At 34.3% G+C, this 23558-nt stretch overlaps 5 protein-coding genes across 7 annotated transcripts in view; 2 read left to right on the top strand and 3 right to left on the bottom strand.

The window, feature by feature from the left end:
• Positions 1–3698, bottom strand: part of LOC108761930 (uncharacterized) — a 31030-nt gene extending 27332 nt beyond the window's left edge. Inside the window, exons 1-3 of one of the 2 annotated variants that reach the window (XM_018508715.1) lie at positions 3669–3698; positions 1091–1434; positions 163–450 (exon numbers count right to left, since the gene is read on the bottom strand). In XM_018508715.1, coding sequence (XP_018364217.1) covers positions 163–450; positions 1091–1318 — 516 coding nt within the window. In that variant the 5' untranslated portion in view covers positions 1319–1434; positions 3669–3698. Of the gene's footprint in view, positions 1–162; positions 451–1090; positions 1444–3668 lie in introns of those variants that run through there. The other variant, XM_018508716.1, reaches the window with a different exon arrangement.
• A 1504-nt stretch (positions 3699–5202) lies between these two features.
• On the bottom strand, positions 5203–6705 carry nero (deoxyhypusine hydroxylase nero). Its single transcript, XM_018508635.1, has 3 exons — positions 6399–6705; positions 5818–6138; positions 5203–5747 (listed from the first exon to the last, which is right to left on the bottom strand). The coding sequence occupies exons 1-3, from the start codon at positions 6676–6678 to the stop codon at positions 5434–5436; spliced, it is 915 nt and encodes a 304-aa protein (XP_018364137.1). The 5' UTR covers positions 6679–6705; the 3' UTR covers positions 5203–5433.
• Positions 6706–7276: 571 nt separating this feature from the next.
• On the top strand, positions 7277–12298 carry LOC108761861 (uncharacterized protein KIAA1841 homolog). Its single transcript, XM_018508618.1, has 9 exons — positions 7277–7546; positions 7825–8602; positions 8724–9104; positions 9232–9498; positions 9604–9901; positions 10073–10301; positions 10381–10648; positions 10726–10904; positions 12099–12298. The coding sequence occupies exons 1-9, from the start codon at positions 7468–7470 to the stop codon at positions 12206–12208; spliced, it is 2589 nt and encodes an 862-aa protein (XP_018364120.1). The 5' UTR covers positions 7277–7467; the 3' UTR covers positions 12209–12298.
• Positions 12299–12537: 239 nt separating this feature from the next.
• On the bottom strand, positions 12538–17483 carry LOC108761862 (lymphoid-specific helicase). Of its 2 annotated transcripts, none has more exons than XM_018508620.1 (7): positions 17223–17483; positions 15090–15484; positions 14411–15018; positions 13569–14203; positions 13095–13489; positions 12761–13010; positions 12538–12673 (listed from the first exon to the last, which is right to left on the bottom strand). In XM_018508620.1, the coding sequence occupies exons 1-7, from the start codon at positions 17287–17289 to the stop codon at positions 12603–12605; spliced, it is 2421 nt and encodes an 806-aa protein (XP_018364122.1). In that variant the 5' UTR covers positions 17290–17483; the 3' UTR covers positions 12538–12602. The 2 variants fall into 2 exon arrangements, with proteins under 2 accessions (XP_018364122.1, XP_018364123.1); XM_018508621.1 differs by having other exon boundaries at positions 17271–17483.
• Positions 17484–17924: 441 nt separating this feature from the next.
• Positions 17925–23380, top strand: LOC108761943 (Sterol regulatory element binding protein). Its single transcript, XM_018508736.1, has 8 exons — positions 17925–18024; positions 18804–19328; positions 19815–20046; positions 20131–20534; positions 20622–21554; positions 21787–22091; positions 22381–22536; positions 22781–23380. The coding sequence occupies exons 1-8, from the start codon at positions 17925–17927 to the stop codon at positions 23132–23134; spliced, it is 3009 nt and encodes a 1002-aa protein (XP_018364238.1). The 3' UTR covers positions 23135–23380.
• The last annotated feature ends 178 nt before the right edge of the window (positions 23381–23558 follow it).

Below are 23558 nucleotides of genomic sequence, written 5' to 3'. Positions count from 1 at the left end.
ACTTAAAATTTATTTATAGAAAAGAAATCGTCATCGAAATATTATGAAATAATGCTTAGGCAAGTTCCCATTGAAAAAATAAAATTTTTAGATCTAGAAAGGTGATAAATATAGATTTAAAAGAAAGCTATAGGTAAAAAAAAATAAGTTACAGGCGCTTACGTTTTTAACCATGTTTTCTCTGTTGGGGCTATGAACCAGGTAGACCCGCAGCGTGTCCAAGGCGCCCTTACGAACCGCCGGCGCTGGATGTCCCAAATTATTGATCAGCTCTGGCACCACTGGTTGCATGACCTTGTCAACGACATCGGTGTTCAGCGTCGGTAAAACGTCCATCAGCACCCGCAGGGCGTGTTGGCGAACCTCCCATTCCGGATCCCGAAGTCTCTCGGAGATCTCGATAAAGGTGGCCTGCGTGTCGACTTCGGATGGAAACCTATGCGTACGCACCTGGCCAAAGACAATCAGCTTGTCAAATTTATTCGCTTTTAAAAAGGAAAACTAGGAGATAAAACATGTAGAAATACGCGGCAAGAGTACTCTCTAAGGGTTGTTCCATCTTCAGATAAACTCTGTGGTAATTTACCTATTGGATAAACAAAAGAGTAAAATTCTTTAAATCTCGTGGAATAAAATCTCATTCGAAGAGACTGAAAATTTAGCCTGTCTTGAAAAAGGAGTGAAAATACAGCCACTCTTGTTAAAAAAGGGATTAAGATTTCTCTCTTTTGGAGTGAAGAATCTCATTTTAAAAGAGTAAAAAAGAGTTCACTCTAAAAAGAGTGAAAATCTTGAACAAGAGTGGCCGCATTTTCACTCTTTTTTTAAGACAAGAGATTTTATTCCTTGAGATTTAAAGAGAAGAGTAAAAACATAAGAAAATAAAAGAGTAAAAAAGTAAGACAGTAAGCTGAAGTTTACCGAAAAGTGGAAGAACCCAGCTTAAAACTTTTAGTTGCGTCTCACTTTAAAGAGTGAAAATTTACTCTTAAATTTTACTCTTTTTCAAGACTGGCTCAATTTTCACTCTTTAAATATTTTCCACTCCAAAAAACTTAGAGAGTATAAAATACTTTTATCCTGAACGTACCACGTGTTCCCAAAGAGGTGTCAATTGTATTGCTTGCCCAGACGGCGGAGCGGACGTCATCCTACGTCGCGACTGGTGACGATGACGACTACCTCGCCGTGCAGACGAACCGTTGTCCTCCGACAAGGACGATGGTCGAGCGACGGGAAGCGAAGCAGGTTCTTCCTGGGGCTGCAGCGGCCCCGCATCTGTCGATCCTGTCATAGATGACGACAAGCAGCCGGACATATCCCCCTACGTCTCGTCCTTCGGGTACCACCGATTGTCCGTCATGATCTCCCGCAAATTTGGCTCCTCACCGTTCATCGATGGTCCCAGTGGCATATATATGTGCGATTGCTATGCTAAAGTAAAATTGCATAAAGTCGTACGAAATTGATATACCCTCTTGCCTTTACCTTTGAACTTTAAGATTAATATTCGCGCCCCTCCTCCGTAAATCTTCCTATACATAAATTGCGAAAAAACTGGCAGGTAGCTTCTTAAAATTATCGAAGGTAGAAAAAGGGGTTTAATAGTAGTGTAATAATGATAGCAACGATAATGATACTAATACAAGGAAAAGATAGATCGATTCTTATTACTAAGTTAACTAACTTAACTAGGATTGTAAAGACCGGATGTGCTGATATAAAAGTATACCAATTTAACGATCGACATGTAAGGCCGAGGTTCCTTAAAAATTGTAGCGAATGTGCAATCCCAGTTATGGAATTACCGGAACTTTTATTGGCAATTTAAAGCTTAGGGTGAAACGTAAAATCACATGAATACGTAAAATCTATTATTCCACTGAAGCGCGAATTGAATTTAACGTATTAAGACTCCTTCATCGTGTAAGTATATTGGATTGTGACGTTCGAAGCGAGAGAAGCCGCACCAGTGGAGGAACATGCGACTTGCATCTGATTGTGCTTCGTTTTAATATTATATTCGATATTACTCGAATGAAAGAAGTCGAGTCCTTCTAAATGTCCATCATCCTATAGTTCCTCATTACCGTCACGACTTCCTTCGGAATCGACAGTGAATGACTGACGTTTGTTTTGCTTCCGGGATGTATGATGCACGATTGACGTTGCAAAGACAGCTGTCGCTGTCAAAGAAGTAACGCTTGTCATGCGATATGTATGGTATCACTTGCGAAACAAAGTGTATAATTCACGAACGCGGTTGTCTCGTAAATAAGAAAAACCGATCAAAACACAGTCAAGTGGTGCACGTCTTCCGCTTTGTCTTTTCCCCAAGAATGTATAATATACATCCCCAATACGCGCATTTTACACGGAGGTAAAAAATGTCCCCGTGTAATCCTGATCGTCGTTTCTGATAGCCGACAGATAATAGAAGTATTTGAACAATATTAACGTTAAAATTGCGTCGATATTATGTGGGTACTTTTAAAGAAAAATCGCCTCGCGAGAGGGAAGTCGCCAAGTTTATCATTAAATCTCTCACGACATGAACCCAGCGTAAAAAAGTAGCACACACGAAACGCGATTGCATAATACAGGGCAAAACGTGCGTACTCCTTATATATTTCCTTGAGACATGCATGATAATAATTAAAATTCTCGTGCTTTTTTTAAAAGCTTTAATAGTGGACAATCAAAGATAACGAAGCACTGTACTTAATATTAATTATAAGATTGTTATATATAGTCCGTTTGATAAATTAAGAGGATTTGTAAATAGAATTTTATTAGGACTGTTAAGCGAAATTATAAAATTTTTTAAGTTTGATCTTCGAAGAATTGTAACTAGTTATTTTCACTTTATTTCCATTCTGGAAATAATTTTTTAACTTTTATACTACTATTCTTAATTATTCTAATTACAGAATTCAAAATAAAGACTACAGAAAAAAGTTAAGGAAGACATTGCTCTTGATTTCTAAGATTTATAATTAATCTCACAAAAGTTAATTTTTTTTGCTTTCTATAAGTTTTCAGGAAATGTTTAATAGAATAATTCATAACTAAATTATTATTTACAAAATTATTTTAAATCGGATATCTTTAAAAATATTCCATATAACTTTTAAAATAATAAGAAAAAGAAAGAAAAGAAAGTATACTTTCTTTTCCGAAAGTTACATAAATTCGTTTTTATACTATTTATAGAAATACTTGCGAATTATTAAAAGGATATATAATATATTTTAAAAATATCAAAATACTTCCATTTCACAAAAATTTGAAATATTAAACACATATATTCAAAATTTTATTAAAAATTTTAAAACACTTTATCAGTCAACGTCTCTCAATCAAAAGTATTGCAATTGCGAAAATATAGTTTCATAGAAGTTATTCGTACTTTTAAAGTTTCATGAAAAATTATAAAAAACAGAATACATTTGGATAAAAATTTCATGTATTGTTTAGAAAATGCAACCAAAAGTAAGATAATAAAGATAAGCATTTAAGAAAATTCTGCTGATAAGATAATATAAGAAAATGATTGTAGTCGCTTAGAAATGCAATTGCGATGTTGTCGGCGTACTTTAGCGAGTTATTGTAATTATTGATTTATATATATATATTGTTTATTGTAATTGATCGGCGATAAAGCTTACTTTATGTGAAGCGGCGATGGAACGCGCGGGTACGACGGCGAGAGTATGCACTCGACCGCGGCCGGCATGTGACTATCCGCCACCGCGTTCTCCATCGGGGAAGGAACTGCTTCGCAGTTAATATCGACCACCCCCGTCCGTCTCTCTCCCCACTTTGGCGAGAGAGAATCGTCTTATACTTTACAACGAGCTGTAGGGTTGCGAGTACCTTGACAGAGGTACCGAGAGAAATAAATCATCGTCAAAGTATCCTCGCGCGAGAAGACAGGGACGAGACGTAGAGTTTTTTTTTGCGCACTCTAGTAAATTGTCTTCCATCCCGTAGTGCGTGGAATAATACTCTAACGATGTGTTAATCAATGGAAAATAGATGTAGTCGTGGAATTGCAATAATATTTTGTCATTTCGGCAATTATTTCGAAGATTACGTTTGAAAGTAATGTTGCACGTGGATATCTTAATTATTCGTTTGTGAAGTATATCCTGCTCGTGTTTAGTTGTCGAAGCTTTGACGAGCTATATCCGTTTGTCTAATATTTACAATGCGTCAGTCTTGCTTTACTGACTCTGATTAATCGCTTTATTATTCAGTCCAAGGAAAGTTTCTCTTCTTTCGCGAATCAAAAAATCTTTCCTCCCGACGATTCTCTCCTCATCGATCCAAATGTTATCCAAATGTTATCCTGACGTTAAGAAACGATTAACGAAAAAAAAATTTATCTCGCTGACTGCGGAAAGTATGAAGGATTGTACGTGTGCTTGCAGTGATAGAAGCTATAATGAATGTATGCCAATGAATGCGCGAGACGGCACGCGATATTCATGAAACTGAACACGGACAATTTCAAAATTCCATCACGGGGAATTCCCAGCGGACATGCTTCCGGGCGATTAGAGAAAGAATTTCGAATAAACGAAGTTTCAGCGACGAATGCAGAAACGGAGTGGAGCGGCAATGGTTGATCGATTTCGCTTGTAATGCCCGGTTCATATCACGAGTCTTATCAAGCTCGTTTGCTATTAGCGGTACACCCGCATATAATGCAACAATTCAATCTGCCGATTTTACCGTTTTCTTGGAAAGGGAAGTCATCTTACGTTATGACAAAACACATACTTCCCTTACGATCGATTTGATATACCGAAGTTCTTAATTACGTTCATTACGAGAAAATTCCTAGTTAATGAATACCGATATACAATTATAGATACATCATTAGTAGAGTAGAGCGATGTTTTATCTATTTCTTGCAATAACGTTTATGTTTCTGAACAGTACATATGAATATTTGTGCTTGTGCTCTCAAGAAGCAATTGTATAATGTAGTTGTAAGCGCGTCACCGGAAAAAAAATTGTTTATCGCGCGCGCTTAAATTTTCATATTACTTTAAAGTTGAAACTAATTAAATACTATCCTATCTTATTATTTTCATAGCAAAAAATATACACTAGAGTAGTATTGGAAATTTAGGTCTGCAAGAAAACGTATGTCCAAGATATAAGGAATATAACAATTCTTTACTTAGTTTTCCATTAGAATCGATTAGAATTTCACACGAACTTTGCATAAAAATGTACTATGATTAAGGGGAATGATTTACATTTACCTTTGTCAAGTTAACACCCTCATCATTGAAAATTATAATTTTGATATAGATCGTATTTTGATTTTCAGAAATGTTAACTTGATAAAGTTTTATATTTCTCTTCTTCCATTCGGGATAGGAAATATACATAATACAATAACAATGTAAATAAAATTTTTCACGCAGTAGAAAGCTTGGCCAACGTATCGGCATACTGAAATTCCGTACTGTTCTCATAGTCGCACATGTCCAAGGCGATTACGCAACTCTCATGAACAACTCTTTTACTATCATTGAGATATCTGTTTAATATCTCGTAGCATTCAGGAGTGGCAATGGAACCTAAAGCCTCTGCACACTCATGCCTGACCATCTCGTTTTCCTCCGTGTCTTCCAATGATGCTTGCAATCCTGGCACAGATGTCTCGTCTTGAAGTTGTCCTAGCACAAACGCTACCTCATGTTTGAACAGGGCACTACCGGTCTTTAAACCTTTATGCAAAAACAAAACTCAATTAATTAGTACTTATTTAATATTTGTAGGTTAGATTAATATAATTACCTTCAGTAAGAGTTAGAATGCTCTCTCTGGTACCCAAATTTCTCAGTGAGAACATTGCTCTGTATCTATCAAACAACGACTTGTTTTCATCTAACAAAATATCCCTCAAGACTTTTACGTCTGTTATTTCTGCCGGTGGTGCAGGATCAATGGTCGAGTATGAATTCTTTTGTAAGTTCTTTGTATTACTGTTAGATTCTAACCATCTCAACCGGTTTAAAGCCAACTCACACGTCTCTGCTACTTCAGATATAGGATCTTCGCGATACTTTTCCAACAGAGGAATTACACTTGACTCACCGATAGCACCCAGTGCCTCTCCTGTGAAAAAAATACATATAAATATAAAATAATACAAAGAATGAATACTCTCTAAATTTGAGTGGAACCTGACTTCAAAGAGTAAAAATTGAGATAAGAAGAAAAGAGTAAATTTTGAATTGTTCTTGAAAAAAGTTTTTTAACTCTTTAAGAGTAAGATTTACTCTAAAAGTTTTAAAGAACAGATTCTTTATTCTTTTCATTTCTTTTTGAATAGATTACTGAAGCTTGAATGAGACTTGTACATGCTAAATACATACCAGCTTCGTGACGTACCATCGGCTCCTGTGACAGATCTTCCAGGATACTTTTTAAAATATTAATGGCTGCAGGATCTCGCATCTGACCTAGACAGTATGCAAGCTCATGTTTCAACAATGCTGACGGATCTTTGAAACATGCATGGATCTGATCTATTGCCATTGCACCACCAATATTCTTCAAAGTGAATAGAGCGCGGAATCTCTCTTTCAGAGGCCTGGCAGAGTCATTTAGAACTCCGCCTATAGTCAAAATATCGCTTTCACTTGCTTGAACCATTTTTTAAATTAAATGTTAAATCTTAAATATATAAATATAAATGAGAAATAAAATTCCAAATATCTTTGATCTGTAAAAAAATACATAGAATATTATAAATATGTAATTATAAAAAAATGTAATTATTAAAAATGTATATAATTATAAAATAACATAAATTTTTAATAAATAATTACACAAAAGAAAAGTACTGTATAAAAATTTAAAAATTTATAATTACAAACTGTTGTCAGACTTCTTACCAATTTAATTAATTTTCAAACGAATATCTATTAGTTTTAATGAGCTGGATAGATATTACTAATGTATTATTATTAAATTAACAATTCATTTACCTCGATTCAATGCGATAATTTTTTAGGTTAACATGCCATGAGTTAAAGCTGGAACCATAACGTATAGAAACCATAGATTTACTCCATATTAGTATTTATGGGCCATGTTTTTGGAACAGAATTAGGATCTTTGTTTGATGTATTTTAGAACGAAATTCTAACAAAAATTGAGGATATCTTTTTTTATAAGTTTTGGAACACAGTCAGCTGATCGAGACTCAAATAGGAGACTTGTCCAGACTTTATTGGGATATGAAGTGTGAAAGCGTTTTTCTAATGATTTGTGACACTGAGTACACAATATTTCATAATTACCTAAACTCTTCGATCTTGTATTAAAATTTTCGTTATAATTTTTACATTATAATTGTAAGTCAAAGGTATATTGGCATAAAATTTTGCGTTGATGCATAAGTAACCTGTAGGATAAAATTGACTTGCATCTCCTAAAAATATGGAACCACAACAAAATGACAATATCGCTTTAAGCGCAAGTACAATATTAAGAGCATGTGCCTCGACGAGTAACGAAGGTATATGTACATCTACTGGTATGCTAGATCGCACCGAAGTTAGATACTGGATGCTGCACCTTTATTTTGAAGTATTTTGATGATTTCTCTGTATCCCCATCTAATGCCGTTAGCACAACTTTTGCTGCTAAGTTTTTGAGTCATATTAATAACTGTGTACCAAATAGAAAAGCTCAGCAATAAGCCGAGCAATAACTGCACTAGAATGGGTTGAGTTGTGTCATGACCACGACTTGAAAATTTATGGATGATAGTAATAATGAGAACTTTGAATTTAGCGGAGAGATTACGAAACCTCCAGGAAGACAAGCACTCTAAATTAACAATTGGAGCATTTTTTGAATTTATGAGAACTGCGTATCAAGTTAATGGTAGTTGCGAAAGTTTGGCTACGATACTGAGTGCTAACAGCGAGATTGACTGGCATGAATTAGCAAAAATTAATTTAGACCTGGAAACGCGCGAGGCTAGTAAAGCAACCAATGATAACTGCCATCCTAGTACTGACGAACAGCAAAACAAGAATAATGATCCTATACAAATATTACTGACACAAACAAGTAATAAGGAATCAAATTCATGTACATCAGAAAGCATGATAAGTTCACAGTCTTCTGTGATATCTTGTAATAGCAATATTTCTAACATATGCAATAATAACAGTTCTGCAAAGGAATCTACCAGTGTAGAAAATTCTTCTAATAAATGTTTAGAGACAGAAGATAGTATTAAAGAAACAAATCAGTCACCAGATAGTCAAGTCCAAAATGAAAAGGGAAAAATATTACAAACTAAAGAACATTTAGAAGAGAATGAATGTGGTTTGGCGAAAGTCATGAAGGAAAATCTAAGAGATATTTTGCACGAAGGATTACTGGACTCTGTTTTGCCATACATGCTGCCAAAATCTGCCCTATCGCAACCTGTTATTAAAAAGTCCACTGCTGTTGCAGATGTTAAAAAAAGTTCTTCTTTGAATAATGTAATTGAAAATAAAGCCTCAGTTCATAAAGAAAGAGACAAAGAGAAAAATAAGACAAACAAGAAATCATCGGAGTAAGTATTTTTTAATTGCAATTACATTTTGCAATATAAAGTTAAAAGTATTTTTAATAAATGGATTAATTGTTCATGTTCAATAATATAATTGACATTATTTTTTTATATTGCATTACAGGAATGAAGTGGAAATTCATGTTTGCGACGAAGATAAAAATATTAGAAAAAACTTTCGATGTCCACAAAAGCTTCTTATACAAAAAATGTGTTATTTCGCTGATGTTACAGCAGGACAGAAACTCGACGAGATAGACATATCGGTCCATTGTGATATAGTTATTTTCGACTGGTTGATGAGATGGGTGAAGAAGGATATCATAAAAAAGTCAGAATGGCCAGTTTTAGAGGCAAATAACGTTATTCCGATTATGGTATCCGCTTGCTTTTTACAAATGGAACCGCTTTTGGAAAATTGTCTGCAGTATTGTCATGACAATATGTCGGATATCTTAAAAACATCAACAATTTTAACATGTCTAGATGACAATCTTCTTACAAGGCATGCATTTTATTATTGTCATAGTTTTAATTGTATTTTACATAATATATTACATCTAATTTGTAATAAATTATTAATTTAAAGCTTTCTTTTTTTCTGTTTTATTGATGTTTACGATTATCCACAGATTGGCTGAATTATTTACTAACGAAGATGTTGAAATGCTCAAAGATAAAAAAGATAAAATTCAGAGTCGTTTGTTCTGTAAGTTAATCGCTTCTCTAGTGGAGACCACTCCAGTTAATAAAAAGGGACACTATAGTTCATTGGCTATGATGTTTAGATGTGGAAAGTGCGGCAAGAATGTTATACAATCGATTTCTGACTTTGTGCCTTGCATTCCAAGTGCAATGAAAATTGATAACAAGGGAACTGTTCACAGCAAACATGTCAGGTATACATATATTTTTATATATTTATACCTGACAGGAGACACATATTTTTATATATAAGCATTATTATATGCATGAAAGATTTAACAAAAAAAATAACTTTGCAGAGATTTGACTTGGACATTGAATGATTATGTCGTTGCCTTGCGATCGGAATTGCGCTCTTGGCGCAAAGTATATTGGAGATTGTGGGGAGACTGTCATTTTGTGTTCTGTCAACAGTGCAATATATACTTTCCAATACATCAGATCGGTTGGTGCTGCTATCATCCGGAACTTGCACAATTCTTCGTAAACGAGCAACAGAGACCTATGCCCTTCCCATTGGGAAGATATCCGTGTTGTAGTCAATCTGCTTACAGATTTGAAGCTTTATCAAATCATCAAAGTGGATGTAGATACAAAGTTGGTATTAACATTACGCTTTTGGAAAAGCGAAGAAAATTATAAAGCGTGTCTTTATAATTGCGTTATAAAAATGAATTTACTTAGTTTATGATACATATAATATACATATAAAAATATAGTGAAAATATAGTTTATATAAAGATTCCTATATAAAGTTTTTTTTTTTAGGAACACGTACCAAATATAAAGGGCGAGAAAGAATTAAATATGTTAAATATCTTGACAGCACATAGAGAAGTGATAACTTTGGAAGCACCCCAGCTTTTTTTCCCAGAAAAAATTACACGGCTTGTAACACGCGATCCGTCTCTTCGTCCAGGCAAATTAGTGTGTAAGGATACAATGTGGTGGAATGGAATCGAGCTCGTGCCACAGAGACCAAAACTTGGTTTGCTCGGTAAATTGTCAACTTGACACTTTATTTTCTATATATACAGGATTAAATTCTATAACGCAGAAAAAATTCACAAAAACAGGAAAAATTTGGGGAAGTTCGGGACTTCGTCGATTACTTCAAGTACAGGATTCGCAAAAGTCTTTACAGAAGATTTATCGGCGAATTTCCGTAACCACCGATATTTCGTCTCCTACTTCCTCGATTACAGACGAGGAAGACGACGAAGACGACGGCGGGACCGTGTACGAGGACAGCAGTGTAGATGACGAATCATATTACAGTGAAGAATCCAATACATTATGCACATTAAAGTCGATGGTTAAAACAAAGCATCAAAGTAGTCACAAGTAACAAATTGTGTTGTTGAAATAGTAAGTATCTTTATAACACAAAATGTTTATATATGATTTTATGTTCCTTTCAGGAATGGTAGATGTTGGAGCGGGAATTTAAATATAAGACACAATCAAGATAATCAGAGAGATTTTGAAGAAAAAGCTGCGGCGCAAATGACAGCTCTTCTGACAAAGAGAACAGTCACAGAGAATTTGCTTTCAAAATTTAATAAGCAACAACACGGCTATAAAACTAAGCAACCTGTTGGTATGTTTTCCGTGCAATATATTTTATAGTTACGATCATATTATGGCTGCGTTCCGATATTCACTGCCAATACCAAAAATCTATAATACATGTTACATACGCTATAAATTTTCAGTATTGATGAATATCGAAATGCAGCCATATATAGTGAGATCTAAAAGTCCCGGAATTAGCTAATTATCTCATATTATCAGAAAATATTAGCTTATTGGAATTATTAGCTTATTGTTTTAGACAAAGTTGTAGGGTTCAAAAAGATCTATTTACTGATTTTTTTAGTTCGATCTTGGGTAGCGTTGCCAATGTCAGATCAAGGTCATATCGATTTTTTTAAATGAAATACTTTATTTTTTATTTCGGAATCTAAAGCTGGTGCCAAGAACTTTTCGAAACACTACAATGAAATTCATTCATTTTCATTAAGTACTTTTCGAATTATAAGGTTTGAAAATTACAGTACCGCCATCATTAGAGTGAGCATTACCCGAAGTGTCCGATGATTAAAACCTCTTAAATGTTATTCAAAGTTATACCCTGGATAATATTTGTCAAGATCAAGGCCATTGGAGATTGTTTTTCTTATTTTTATTTTTATATAAAAATGAATTTTTAATGCAAAAATATTATTGACGTCGATAAACAGAGATAATTTTATTGTAAAAGTTTTGTATAAAACATGTTTTGACATCTCGAATAGTTTTTAAGCTACAACAAAAAAAGCTAAAATCCGCGGATGACTTCACTCTTTCAAACCATTTTTTCGTCGCAACTAACATTTTCGAAATTTATTTTTTTATGTGTCCTATAGAAAGAGAAAGTTTTATTAAAATCAAAACACTTCGTATGGTTTCCTCGTTAATGAAAATAAACCTTATTGTAGTGTTTTGAAAAACTCTTGACATTAGTTATTAGATTCTGGATTAAAAAATAGGATGTCCCATTAAAAAAAAATTAGTATAACCTGACCTTGGCGACGCCACCCAAAGTCAAGCTGATGTAATCAGTAAAAGATCTTTTTAAACTCTATAACTCTGAGAGAGAGAGAGAGAGAGAAACATTTTTCCAATAAACCAATACTTTCTGAGACAATTAGTCGTTTCGGGACTTCTGGATCTCACTATATGTATATTTATATATATATTAAAGCATGTGAATAACACTTAAAAAAAATAACATAAATATGATATGAAATAGGTGGAACGTATGTAAAACTAGAAGTCGAGTTTCGCGAACGGTTGGCCCAGTCATGTAAATACAAGAATCCTTCAACAGGAAAGACTCGTATTAAGTCAAATAAATCTTAATTTGTATGTAGATACGATTAAAGATTTGTCCAAAGTATTATGGAAAAATTTTGTTGTGATTTTATACAAAGGAAATATATACACACACGCACGCACGCGCGCGCGCGCGCGCGCCAATAACTCTTACGTATTAATTGATAATTAAATAAGAAATAGGGTAAATAACTTTTAACTTTTTTTTTCAATTAATATGCTTTATTAAGAAATTAAATTAATTAGTTGTGAAAAGATAAAGCTGAATATCTGTAGATAATAATTCTTGGAGTATTATAGTATTTGTAATAAATTATTAATTCATAGTCGATATTTTAAAAAATACTCGTCTTTTATTGTACTATTTTATTTTTAATTTAGCTTTATAAATTAGGCGCATCGGAGTTGTCACTTATATCATTTATATCACTTCGTTCTTAATCATCATATCACTTCTATCTAACAAGTTGTTCAATTCCATCTCTGTAAAAACTACAAAAAAGATTGATCTACTAATTTCAGCAATTCTTTATAGACCTTTATTATTTAGAAAATTTGATGGCCAGAATTATTACTTACCTTCTTTTTCAGATGTAACAATTTTGTATTCTTTAGATTCCATTAACTTTTTCATCTCTAATAGCGTATTTGTATTAAAAGATTGTAGTTCTTTCGACATAACTATTTTCTCCAAAATACGTTTAGCGTCGGCTCGTTTCATAATTGCCTCATCGATTGTTCCTTTAGTGCATAGCTTGTAGACAATCACGGGTTTTGTTTGCCCTATTCTATGACATCGAGCCATAGCTTGTATGTCCACTTGTGGATTCTGTAAGCATTGAAAAGCAATTGTGAATAAAATGCGGATATCAGCAAAAATGGAAAGTGGAAAATTACACTGATATTAACTCACCCAATCACTATCATACATAATAACGGTATCAGCACCCATTAAATTTAATCCAATTCCACCAGCTCTAACTGATATAAGGAACAAGAACATATCTGGATCGTTATTAAAAGTAGTAATATTTTGTTTCCGTACTTCAATTTTAGTGCTACCATCTAATCTCACATAATTATAATCTCGTAACATAAGATAATCTTCAATCATATCCAATATCATAGTCATTGTCGAAAACAATAAAACTTTGTGACCTTGCATTTTCAGTTTTGCCAGCATAGCGTCCAATACTAAAAGTTTACCGGAGGATCTGATTAAATCATTATCAATTTTTGGTAAACCAGTCGAATTCAGCGGGCAGTGAACCAAGTATGGATGATTCACTATCTTTTTATACATTGGTACTAGAAAATATAAATAAAAGTGAAATAACATAAAACGTGAAAACCATATGAAATATTGCGTTAATGTAACAATACTGACCTCTATTTTGATAACTAATGCGGACAAGAAAGTCTTTATTACGTTCTGTGACATCAGTATATTGTTTCCATTTCGATAATTTGTCCTCAGATTTCATTGGTTTCTGTTCAATATTATTATTTTCTTGTACTGAAATATTCAATACACTATTCTCGGATTTATCCTTGATAGATCCGTACGGACTTCTCAAAAAGCATTGCCTTTTCGATCTTTTACCATCTACAGTTTGTATAATCAAATCCGGTACCTCGATTTTACTTAACATTTTTAAATCATAATTTAATACTGCCTTGTATAAATCGTATTGCAATTCCGTGAGCGGCGCATAAACAATCAACTCTTTCTTAGGAGGAATTTCTAAACAAACTTCAGATTTTACTCGTCTTAACATAAATGGTTTTAAAATTTCGCGCAACGATGATAATACATGTTTCTCTTCTTCCTGCTTCAGAAGTTTTTCAGTGCCATGTTGATTCTGAAGTTCTTTAACGTCAAACCACGATTCAAACGTATCTAAATCATCAAAGATATCTGGTAATAGGAAATTCAATAGAGACCATAACTCAGATAAATTGTTTTGAAGTGGAGTTCCAGTTAATATTAGTCTATTCATGGAACGAACACCGTGCAGCACACTAAAAAATAAACATTATCTACAAATCTTAATGTTAAAAGAAAAATAATATAAAAGTTCAATTAAATGAGAAAATCATTTTCTAAATTAAATATATTTTTTAAGTGTCTACCAAATATAGGTATATCGAAATATCTATTATTTGATTGAACTTGTAATCAGTTTTGAAAATAATTAAATCACTGATCAGTTTTTAATGGCTACATACTTGACCAGTTTACATTTATAATTTTTTACTCTATGTCCTTCATCTATTATGATATATTTCCATCTTAGAGATTGAAAGAATTTATTTTCAAGTAATGGTATTTCATATGTAGTGAGTACAACAGGCTGTGTTCTATAATTATCTTCGACAGGATGTGTACATTTAATTTTCATGCGTACAGCGTCTCTTTCTTCTTTTGTGCCATAGAATAAAAAGACCGGTACGACGGGAGCGAATTTTTCAAATTCCATGAGCCAATTTGGTATAGTAGAGAGAGGTGCAATTATTAAATAAGGCCCTGCTTGTCTTTCCTCTATAAGATGACATATCAAAGCAATTGTTTGTATTGTTTTTCCAAGTCCCATTTCATCAGCTAAGATTCCACTCAGGCCGTTTTTATGAAGCAGCTTTAACCATTCTAAACCCTTTAGTTGATAATCGCGCAGATTACCACAAAAATATTTCGGTACAATATCAGTGCTGCTAACATTTGCTTTTGATTCCGGTTCGAGTTTCAGTTCATTACCCGAGTCCGCAGATAATTCTGCCTCTATCTCTTCTAGACTCAGATTCTTTTTTTCCTTTGTGGACCTTACCTGTCTCGTTATCTGTAAAACATTTAATCAATTTTAAATTGTGTCTGTATATCATCCAAGAATCCAAATCTTATTATACTTGCCTCTGTAGATATGTATTCTTGTATGTTATGTTTTTTCCCACGAGCTTTCCTCTTCTTCTTTACTGGTGATATATTTTCATCATTTTCAATAGTAGATCTCTTTCTTGGAACAGGTTTGTAATGATTCTTTGTAGCAGCCTTCTCATTTTTATTATTTATTTTTTTATCTGTATCATCTATCTTATTTATCAAATAGGACGCGTAAAATTTGCTTTTATTCAACAAATGCATCAATTGTTTGTATCTCTGCTTCTTTGCTTCCTCATTATATTCCTCCTCCTCTTTCTTTTTAAGCTCAATTTCGCTGGAACTTTTTCTATATTTTATTGGCTTTTTCACTTCTTCCAACGGACCATTATTAAACTTAACATCACTCGGGGCAATTAATGTATGTTCTACAAGAGAAAACGAAATATTTTAGATAAGCGTTACTGAGGTGTATTAAATACATTGATATATATATTTTTAAAAGAGAAGACAAAGTCTATAATGCTTTTTTACTAAATTCTTTATTGAAATTCTCAACAGAAAACCAAATAATCAAGTATCAAATATTGGGCTGGATTTTAACCTAACGCTATGACACTCATTTTCAGCATCAAAACACATGATCAAAATTAATGCTTGATTTTCATCAATTTTAATCACATGACCTTTTTAATGCTGAAAATAAGCGTCGTAGCGTCAAGTGAAAATTCAGCCTTGTATGTTTGTAAATACACATCCAAGGATGTCCATAAAGGTTGGGAATCAAACTTATATATATGCAAACTTATACAGAATACATTTATGCTATTTTTTAAGTTTAACAATTAATGCCTAAATTCTAAACAGAATCGTAAGTAAGACTCGTAACATAATCTTGTAAAACTTGTAAAATTTTTTAAACTTATACCTTCATACAATATTTTTACAGATAGCTTCTTACTAGCCATGAAATTTATAAGAAATCGTATAGATATTTACGAATAATTGTGTTGTTTTACGCTACATACGATACATACGTATAAAATTAAAATACTAGTCGTAAATTCTTATAAGTTTTACAAGAATATGTTACAAATCTTAAAATTCTGCTTAGGCCAAAATTAGACTAAGCATTGAAGAATGAGATTGAAGATTGAAAGATTGAAGTTTGACTAATCAGAACAAAAGGAGCCAAAATTTCTTTGTCCTTATTGATGAAACTTCAATCTTCAATCTCAATCTTCAATGTATAGTCTGGTTCTGGCCTTAGACTTGACCCATAAAATTCTTCTGAAAGAATAGACTTATATGTCAAATTTATTTGAATATTCTTACTCTACTAAAAATAGTAGTGAATGCATTCTATAAATATTTTATAAATATTTGAATGTTTATAACTTTTTAATAAAGCATTTTTGAACATAAGTTCATATAAACTTTTTTCATCTATTCAACCTTATTAACACACTGTACAAACTTGATCTTGAAATTGATAAAAATAAAAATAAAACGATTTTCAAAAAGAACAAATATTCTCTTGTTGAAAATGACAAAAACGTATTGTATATCTTTAATCTATAGGCCTGTTCTTTTTTAATCTATAGGCTAAACTTTTACAGTTCATCTTTCTTCCTTTTCCCTCCAGGAAGATGAAAAATTCAGTCAAAAAGAACAGGCCTTATAATTTTAATTAAGTTAACTATTGTTCGTTTTGTCTCTCAGGAGCTGCTCGGGCCGCTCCGAATGAACCCATCGTACTTGAAATATAGGATTCACACTACGTGCGACATCCGTTATACGATATTTGACATTTATTGTTACGATGAATGTCGGACGTCGTATAACGGATATCGTACGTAATGTGAATCCTATATTTCAAGTACGGTGGGTTCAATCGGAGCGGTCCGAGCAGCTCCCGAGAGACGAAACAAACAATACTGTAGTATACAGGAAGAAAGTATATAGGTATATCTTTCTCTTTCCTAAAATTTTGAGATAATCACTAACGTGATCAGAACATTATAGAATCATCTTTAATCTTGACTTTTGTGGACATCAGCATATAAATAAGAAAAATATACATGTAGTATATAAATAAGTTATGTAAATATAAATAATATATTGGTACAATTTACAAAAGATGAAACTAAAAAATAATAAATTTAACTGTTAGAGAAGTTGAATAGCAACTGAAATCAATCGCATTTGAGTTACCTTGAGAAGATGGATTCATTTTTGCATCGTCTTTTAAGGAAGCCAACGATTGCTTGGACTAAAACTGCATCTATGAAGACGGCTGGTCTCGCGCTTCGATGCTATGCTTCCTTTTAATGCGAGACACTACGTGTTTCCTGAACACTTAGAATAAATGAACGAAAATATGTATCATCCGATTAAAATCAACGATTGAAATGGAGGGAACGTTAAACGTGGTTAAGACCGAAATTAGAGTGATTGCCGCCAAGAAAAGATTCTAGAAATCATTGCTAGAAATCTCTGAGATCCAAAAGTTCTCGATTGCGATTCTAGTAATATTTTCTAGTAATATTTTTGTGATCATTGGTAGGGCGGCACGTTTCCGGCATGGCGGCATTACTTCTTTCCGAACAAACCAGCGTCAAGGATTTTTTCGAACGGACCCACGGAGGCGTGAGCATTCTGCGAAGTTAGGTGAGTTTACGAACTCGCGTCGATGACGCAACATCGTCCGATCGGCAGCGGCGGCCCCGATTGGTCGCACGAGGGTCGTACGATCGTTTGTAATTTTCTGTCTACTGCGTTTTGACATATCGTGTGACCGCTCCGCAAAATCAACGACTCGTGAGTTTTCTTCAGCGTGATCGCGAACGTTTGTGGCCGGCAACGGCAATGGCAGACTCGGGCGGCTGGGCACCGGCCCAGGAGAATGACTTTCCCAATTTTCAATCGAATGACAGCTTCAATTTGAATGAAGTCACTGGCATCGATGGTAGGTCTTGCGCTCCGCTTTTTTCAATGTGTATCGCATCCTCTCTTTCACTCTCTCTATCCCTCTCTCTCTCCTTCACAAACGTATTCGCGCGTATTTCGAGAAGCTAACGTGATATTTATCGTCGAGTATTACGGGCTAGTTTTTTTAATTCATCGATTAATCAGTCACGTTATACGCAAATGCGCTTTTACGGAACAAAATACATTTGCGCACAATGCGATTTATCCATCGATGAATTAAAAAATGCACCCTATCTTACTTCATTGTTATGGAGATAATCTTGTTTAATTCCTTATCTATTTTGATTGTCGCTATGCATTTGTTAGGAAGCAACATAAACGTAAACGTATCACATTGATTACTTGGACTCGGTTCCACTTCCACCAATGTAAGATTAATCTTGATTCAATTTACTTTATCTTTTTCTAATTCTAAGAATCTACAAGTAAATAATTATTACTGTAATTTATCAATAATGATAAAATATTTCACATTAACATTAACATTCTAAGAATTAAAAAAGATAAACAATTGAATTAAGATTAAAGTTAATCTTACGTTGATGGGTCTTAATAATGATTTCTACTGCTCTATGAAATCATATGCTACGTATAATTATTTTAATTTACATGTTTTTCTATAATTATATTAAAAATAGTCGAAGAAATTTCAAAATATATTTGACTGTAATTGATATTTTTTTATGTCAAATATTTTATTAGATATTAGTGTCAATATTTTATTATTGTTGATAAAATATAACTGTTGATTTGCAGATCTTCTGACGAATTGTGAGAGTGAGTTGTTGAAGAATGAGCTTTTCAGCGATGAGGCTTTACTTTCCGAATTGGATGAGCCAATGCCAGATGGAGACACATTTAATTTCTTAAATATCAATAATGATGAGTTTAAAGACTTTAAAGATCCAGCAATTATTGAGCCATCAAACTCAAACGTTATGGTGACACAACAGACTGATGGCACTACACCTGTTGCTTATATTCAGCAGGATATTACGTCGGTGCCACAGAATAGACCACAGAGAATAGTAGCTTCGACAAAGCCTACAGTATTCAGCTCACAGTACACTATACCACAAAATGTGAATTTTAATGTACAATCGCCGAACGTTGTAACCCTAGCTCCTGTTACTCAACAGCGACAGCTACTTCTTCCAGCTAAATTAATTAAGTCAGAATCTCTCGTGTATTCAAAGGGTGGACAAACCATCACATCGACTCCTGTTCCACATCAAATACATACTCTTGTGAATACTACAAATGGAACAGTGTTAACTACCGGTAAATAAATGCAATTAAGAATTTGAAGAGGTTTCTCAGTATTATTATATTTATATATCCACATAGTATATTCTACCTGAGAAATGTTCTCGAAATGTTCTTATAACATAGGGGACGTTTCTTGAGATCTGTGCTATATGGAGATTTATACTATTTGGATATAAACATGAATGATTATCAAATATAAGCAAAATGCCTATACAATTAAAATACTTAAAATGCCTAAACAATTAGAATGTACTTAATAACAAAGTTGACTATAAGTGCAGTCCATGTGTAATTAACTTTGTTAAGTATATTTCAATTATTTGCAAATTGTATCTTATCACCTTAACAACCACAGAGGTTCATATAGGCATTTTATTGTATTTGATTTATTCTTAAAGACTTTTTATTTTAACGAATGATTATACGAAATAAGAATGTAAATTGAATTTTATAGCATGCATTAATATAATGTTAATTAATGATACTGTTTGATTCAAGGGATACCTGTAGTATTGGACACTGACAAGGTACAAATTAATCGTCTAAACACAGGTACACATGTGAGCGTACCGAGAGTGAGAGAGGTGAAACGCAGTGCCCACAATGCTATTGAGCGTCGTTACAGGACGTCGATCAATGATAAGATAATTGAATTGAAAAACATTGTAGTCGGAATTGACGCCAAGTTGAACAAGTCGGCAATTTTACGAAAAACCATTGACTATATTAGGCAAGAATGATAAGAGTTTAGTTTTACCTCGCGGTATATTAACAAGAAGGATAGCTTTTGAACTTCTTGTTTTGTGTAATACAGGCATCTGCAGAATTACAGTGCAAAATTAAAGGCTGAAAATATGGCGTTGAAGATGTCTGCGCAACGGCACAATCTTCGTGATTTGTACCAACAAATCCAGTGTGGAGAGCTGACACCTCCACGCTCTGATTCGAGCGAACCATCTTTGTCACCCGCACCTGCGCCGCCGTCACCACCATCCCCGTCGTCGGTAAAGGACGATCCAGATGCGTTGCACAATTTACACCCTGTACCAACTTCGTCCATTGGAGGCATGAAAGATCACACTCGACTGACATTGTGCGGATTCATGCTATTATTTTTAGCATTCAATCCTCTTGGTATCCTCATAAACAATATTGGAAGATTCAATTATGATTATGTGAATACGAAACTGGACGGACGCACAATACTCAATTATCCAGGTAATAAACGCACGTGGATTATATATTTTTTTCCAATCACTATTTTGATACATTTTTTTACAGTTAATACACTCTTTTCATTTGCAGATCAGCTAGAATCGGACAAGCAACCGTGGAGCAATGTTGTCCTCTGGCTTACCAATCTAATACTCCTGGCAATTTGTCTCTACAAACTGTTACTTTACGGTGATCCCATTTTGCCTACCGACAGCAAAGTCTTTCTTGAAATACGTCGTTGGAGACGTCAGGCCGAATTCAACATATCCAAACACGAATGCAATCAGGCATATCGAGATTTACATCAGTGCTTGCAGTATTTCGGCCGATCCTTTCCGTTATCACGTACGGAGGTTTTTCTCGCAACCACGTGGCAAATAGTGCGGCAGACTCTTCACAAATTATGGCTGGGTAGATGGGTCATGCACATTAGCAAGTGGTTATCAGAGAAATCAGAACGGCAACAGGCGGAGACATCCGCCGTGGAAATTGCCATCGTTTACCAGCATATGCTCTGTCTTCGTATGTCTGAAGGAACTAAAGATTCAACGTTATATCTTGCTCTTTGCGCCGTCAATTACGCGGAAACTGCTGGCGAGAGTATGCCAAAACCACTTTTGGCGGAGATCTACATGAATGTCGCACTATGTCTGAAACAGTCCTTCTTTCCATACATACACAAATATTATCTGGGTAAAGCACGTGTCTTGCTATCCTCTTGCGCCGTTCCCCCGAAATTGAAATGGATCATGACGGACGAAGGTGCTAAGTTCTTGGCATCTCAAAAGTGGCAGTACAAGAAACAGTCTGACAGCGAATTCACATCACAGAACAGTCGAGCGGATCCGCTGTCATACGCGGCTCGTGCGTACAGGCATCATCTGATCGAGCAGTGTCTACGTTTATTGACCGGCACGGTTGGAGAATGTCATGCATCCTCTGTACTTGAATTAGGACGGATGATTATGGCTTCTGCGGAAGTGGAAGCCTGTTTCCCGTGTGCCGACAAAATTAGTGTAGCAAGTACGAAAAGACTATTTGAAACTGAAGAAAAATTGCACTTTAAATTAAAAAAAAATCACATTAATGTATGCTTTTTAATTATATTATTTTTATTGTAATATTATTGTAATTATATTCAGTATATATTCAGTAAAAAAATGGGCCACAGTAACGTTACACTGATCTATTTTTTTGTTTGCAAATGAATATATTACTGCGCAATATATTTTATTTTTTCTCTTTATTTTTGCAGCATGCGAGGATGAGATTGGATTATGGTGGGGAGCTGTAATCTGCGCTGCCGCGAGTTGGAGATTAGGAGAGGAGGATTCAAAGGCATGGAGTATTGTGGAGAGTAAATTTCCCTACGAGAGGAACTTCCAAGTTGGCGACAACAGCAGTAGTAGCCCATTACCCCATGCTGTTCTTAGTGTTCTCCAGGTGGCAAAAAATCCTTCAAAGTTAGTTTCTATGCGTTTCATTGATCAGGCGGGATTACTACTCGAGCAATCCATGGTGTATTATCATTGCAAGGAACAATCTTCGCAGCAAGTCTTGGTAAGTTTAGCAAAATAGAAACATTGTATACTTATAGTCACTTTTTATTTATTTGTACATGCTAAAGGTAACTTCTTTCAAGCGTAAACCGTGCTACCGTTTACCTGTTACAAGTGTGCATTGTAGTTGCATTGCATGAAATATAACTATGCAATACTCCTGCAGTGCAACTCCTGTGGCAGGTCGCAGCACCATTTATATATATATGTAATAGTTTTGTGTCTACTTTACATGAGTCGTGTGTGCAATTTTTTTTGTTTCTTACTAATTAATCTCGCTTATCTTTCAGCTTACTCAATTATTGGTTTGCGATTGGCTTCTCGAGATACGCACAATTCTTTGGCAAGAAATAGATGCGGAGCCAGAAAGATCGATCGCAAGTGTGTCTCTTGCTGGGTTCCAGCGTGATTTGGCGTGCTTGAGACAGTTATGTCAGCACATCCCGGTAAGCGTGAGTTCATAATTTCCATTTTAATTTGTTGTTTTAATAAGATTCAAGCGGACCTAGTAAAATATCATGTCTGTTCTTTGTAGCTGAGCTTTTTGCGCTACTCATCTTTTCTCTTTTGTTCTTCAACGTAGAGAGAAAAAAAGAAAAAGTAACCGTAAAGGAGTTTGGTTGAAAAAACCAGACTTATTTGATTGTATGTGTGTAACTTTTTTATAATGTTTACTATTTTTTTTTTTAGTCTGTATTGGCACGAGTATTCCTATACGAGGCTACAGCACGTATTATGGCCGGCGCAACACCAGTTAAGACTCAGATCTTACTAGATCGAAGTTTGCATCACAGAAACTCGCGTTCTTCAATTATATGTGGAAAGGACCGATCGCAGGAGCAGAATAACAGTGAGAGGGAGCATGCGGTCGCATTATGTCTGGCGTGCAGGCATCTGCCGACGTTGCTGTTAGCCTCGCCGGGTGAACGGGCCGGTATGCTCGCAGAGGCTGCCAAGACGCTCGAGCGAATAGGGGACAGGAAACGTCTTCAGGAATGCTACAAACTAATGCGACAGCTAGGCTCTGCAATTACTGTTAATTAATGCGTCGATTTAACATATTTTTATATGTTTTCATACCTATATTGTCTGTGTTACATAATTAATATATACATAATTTATATATACTAATTTAACGGTCGGCTTTAGACACACTTCTCGGTTTTAAAAATGATTGTTTTTTGCCGAACTGTTATTAAAATTTTTTGTCTTGTATTCGTGATACTGTCGCTCTTGGGTCAGAATATTGTATGTATTACTTACGTCTAGCTAATTGCAGAGAAAAAATTGTGATTTTTTTGCAATATGTAGGATATTACAGCTTTATAAGTATGTATATTTATTTATGGGACATTTATGTAATAAAAAATTATGAATTTAATAATGCATGAGCCAAATATTTATGTTAATAATAGCAAATTTATATCAATTGTCGGTAATGTCAGCGTTCTTGAATTACCTCCGGGCC

The sequence above is a fragment of the Trachymyrmex cornetzi genome, unplaced genomic scaffold (assembly GCF_001594075.2).
Source record: "Trachymyrmex cornetzi isolate Tcor2-1 unplaced genomic scaffold, Tcor1.1 scaffold270, whole genome shotgun sequence".
NCBI lineage: Eukaryota > Metazoa > Arthropoda > Insecta > Hymenoptera > Formicidae > Trachymyrmex > Trachymyrmex cornetzi.
The sequence above is the reverse complement of the archived record's forward strand: the minus strand, read 5'-3'. Positions and strand labels throughout refer to the sequence as shown.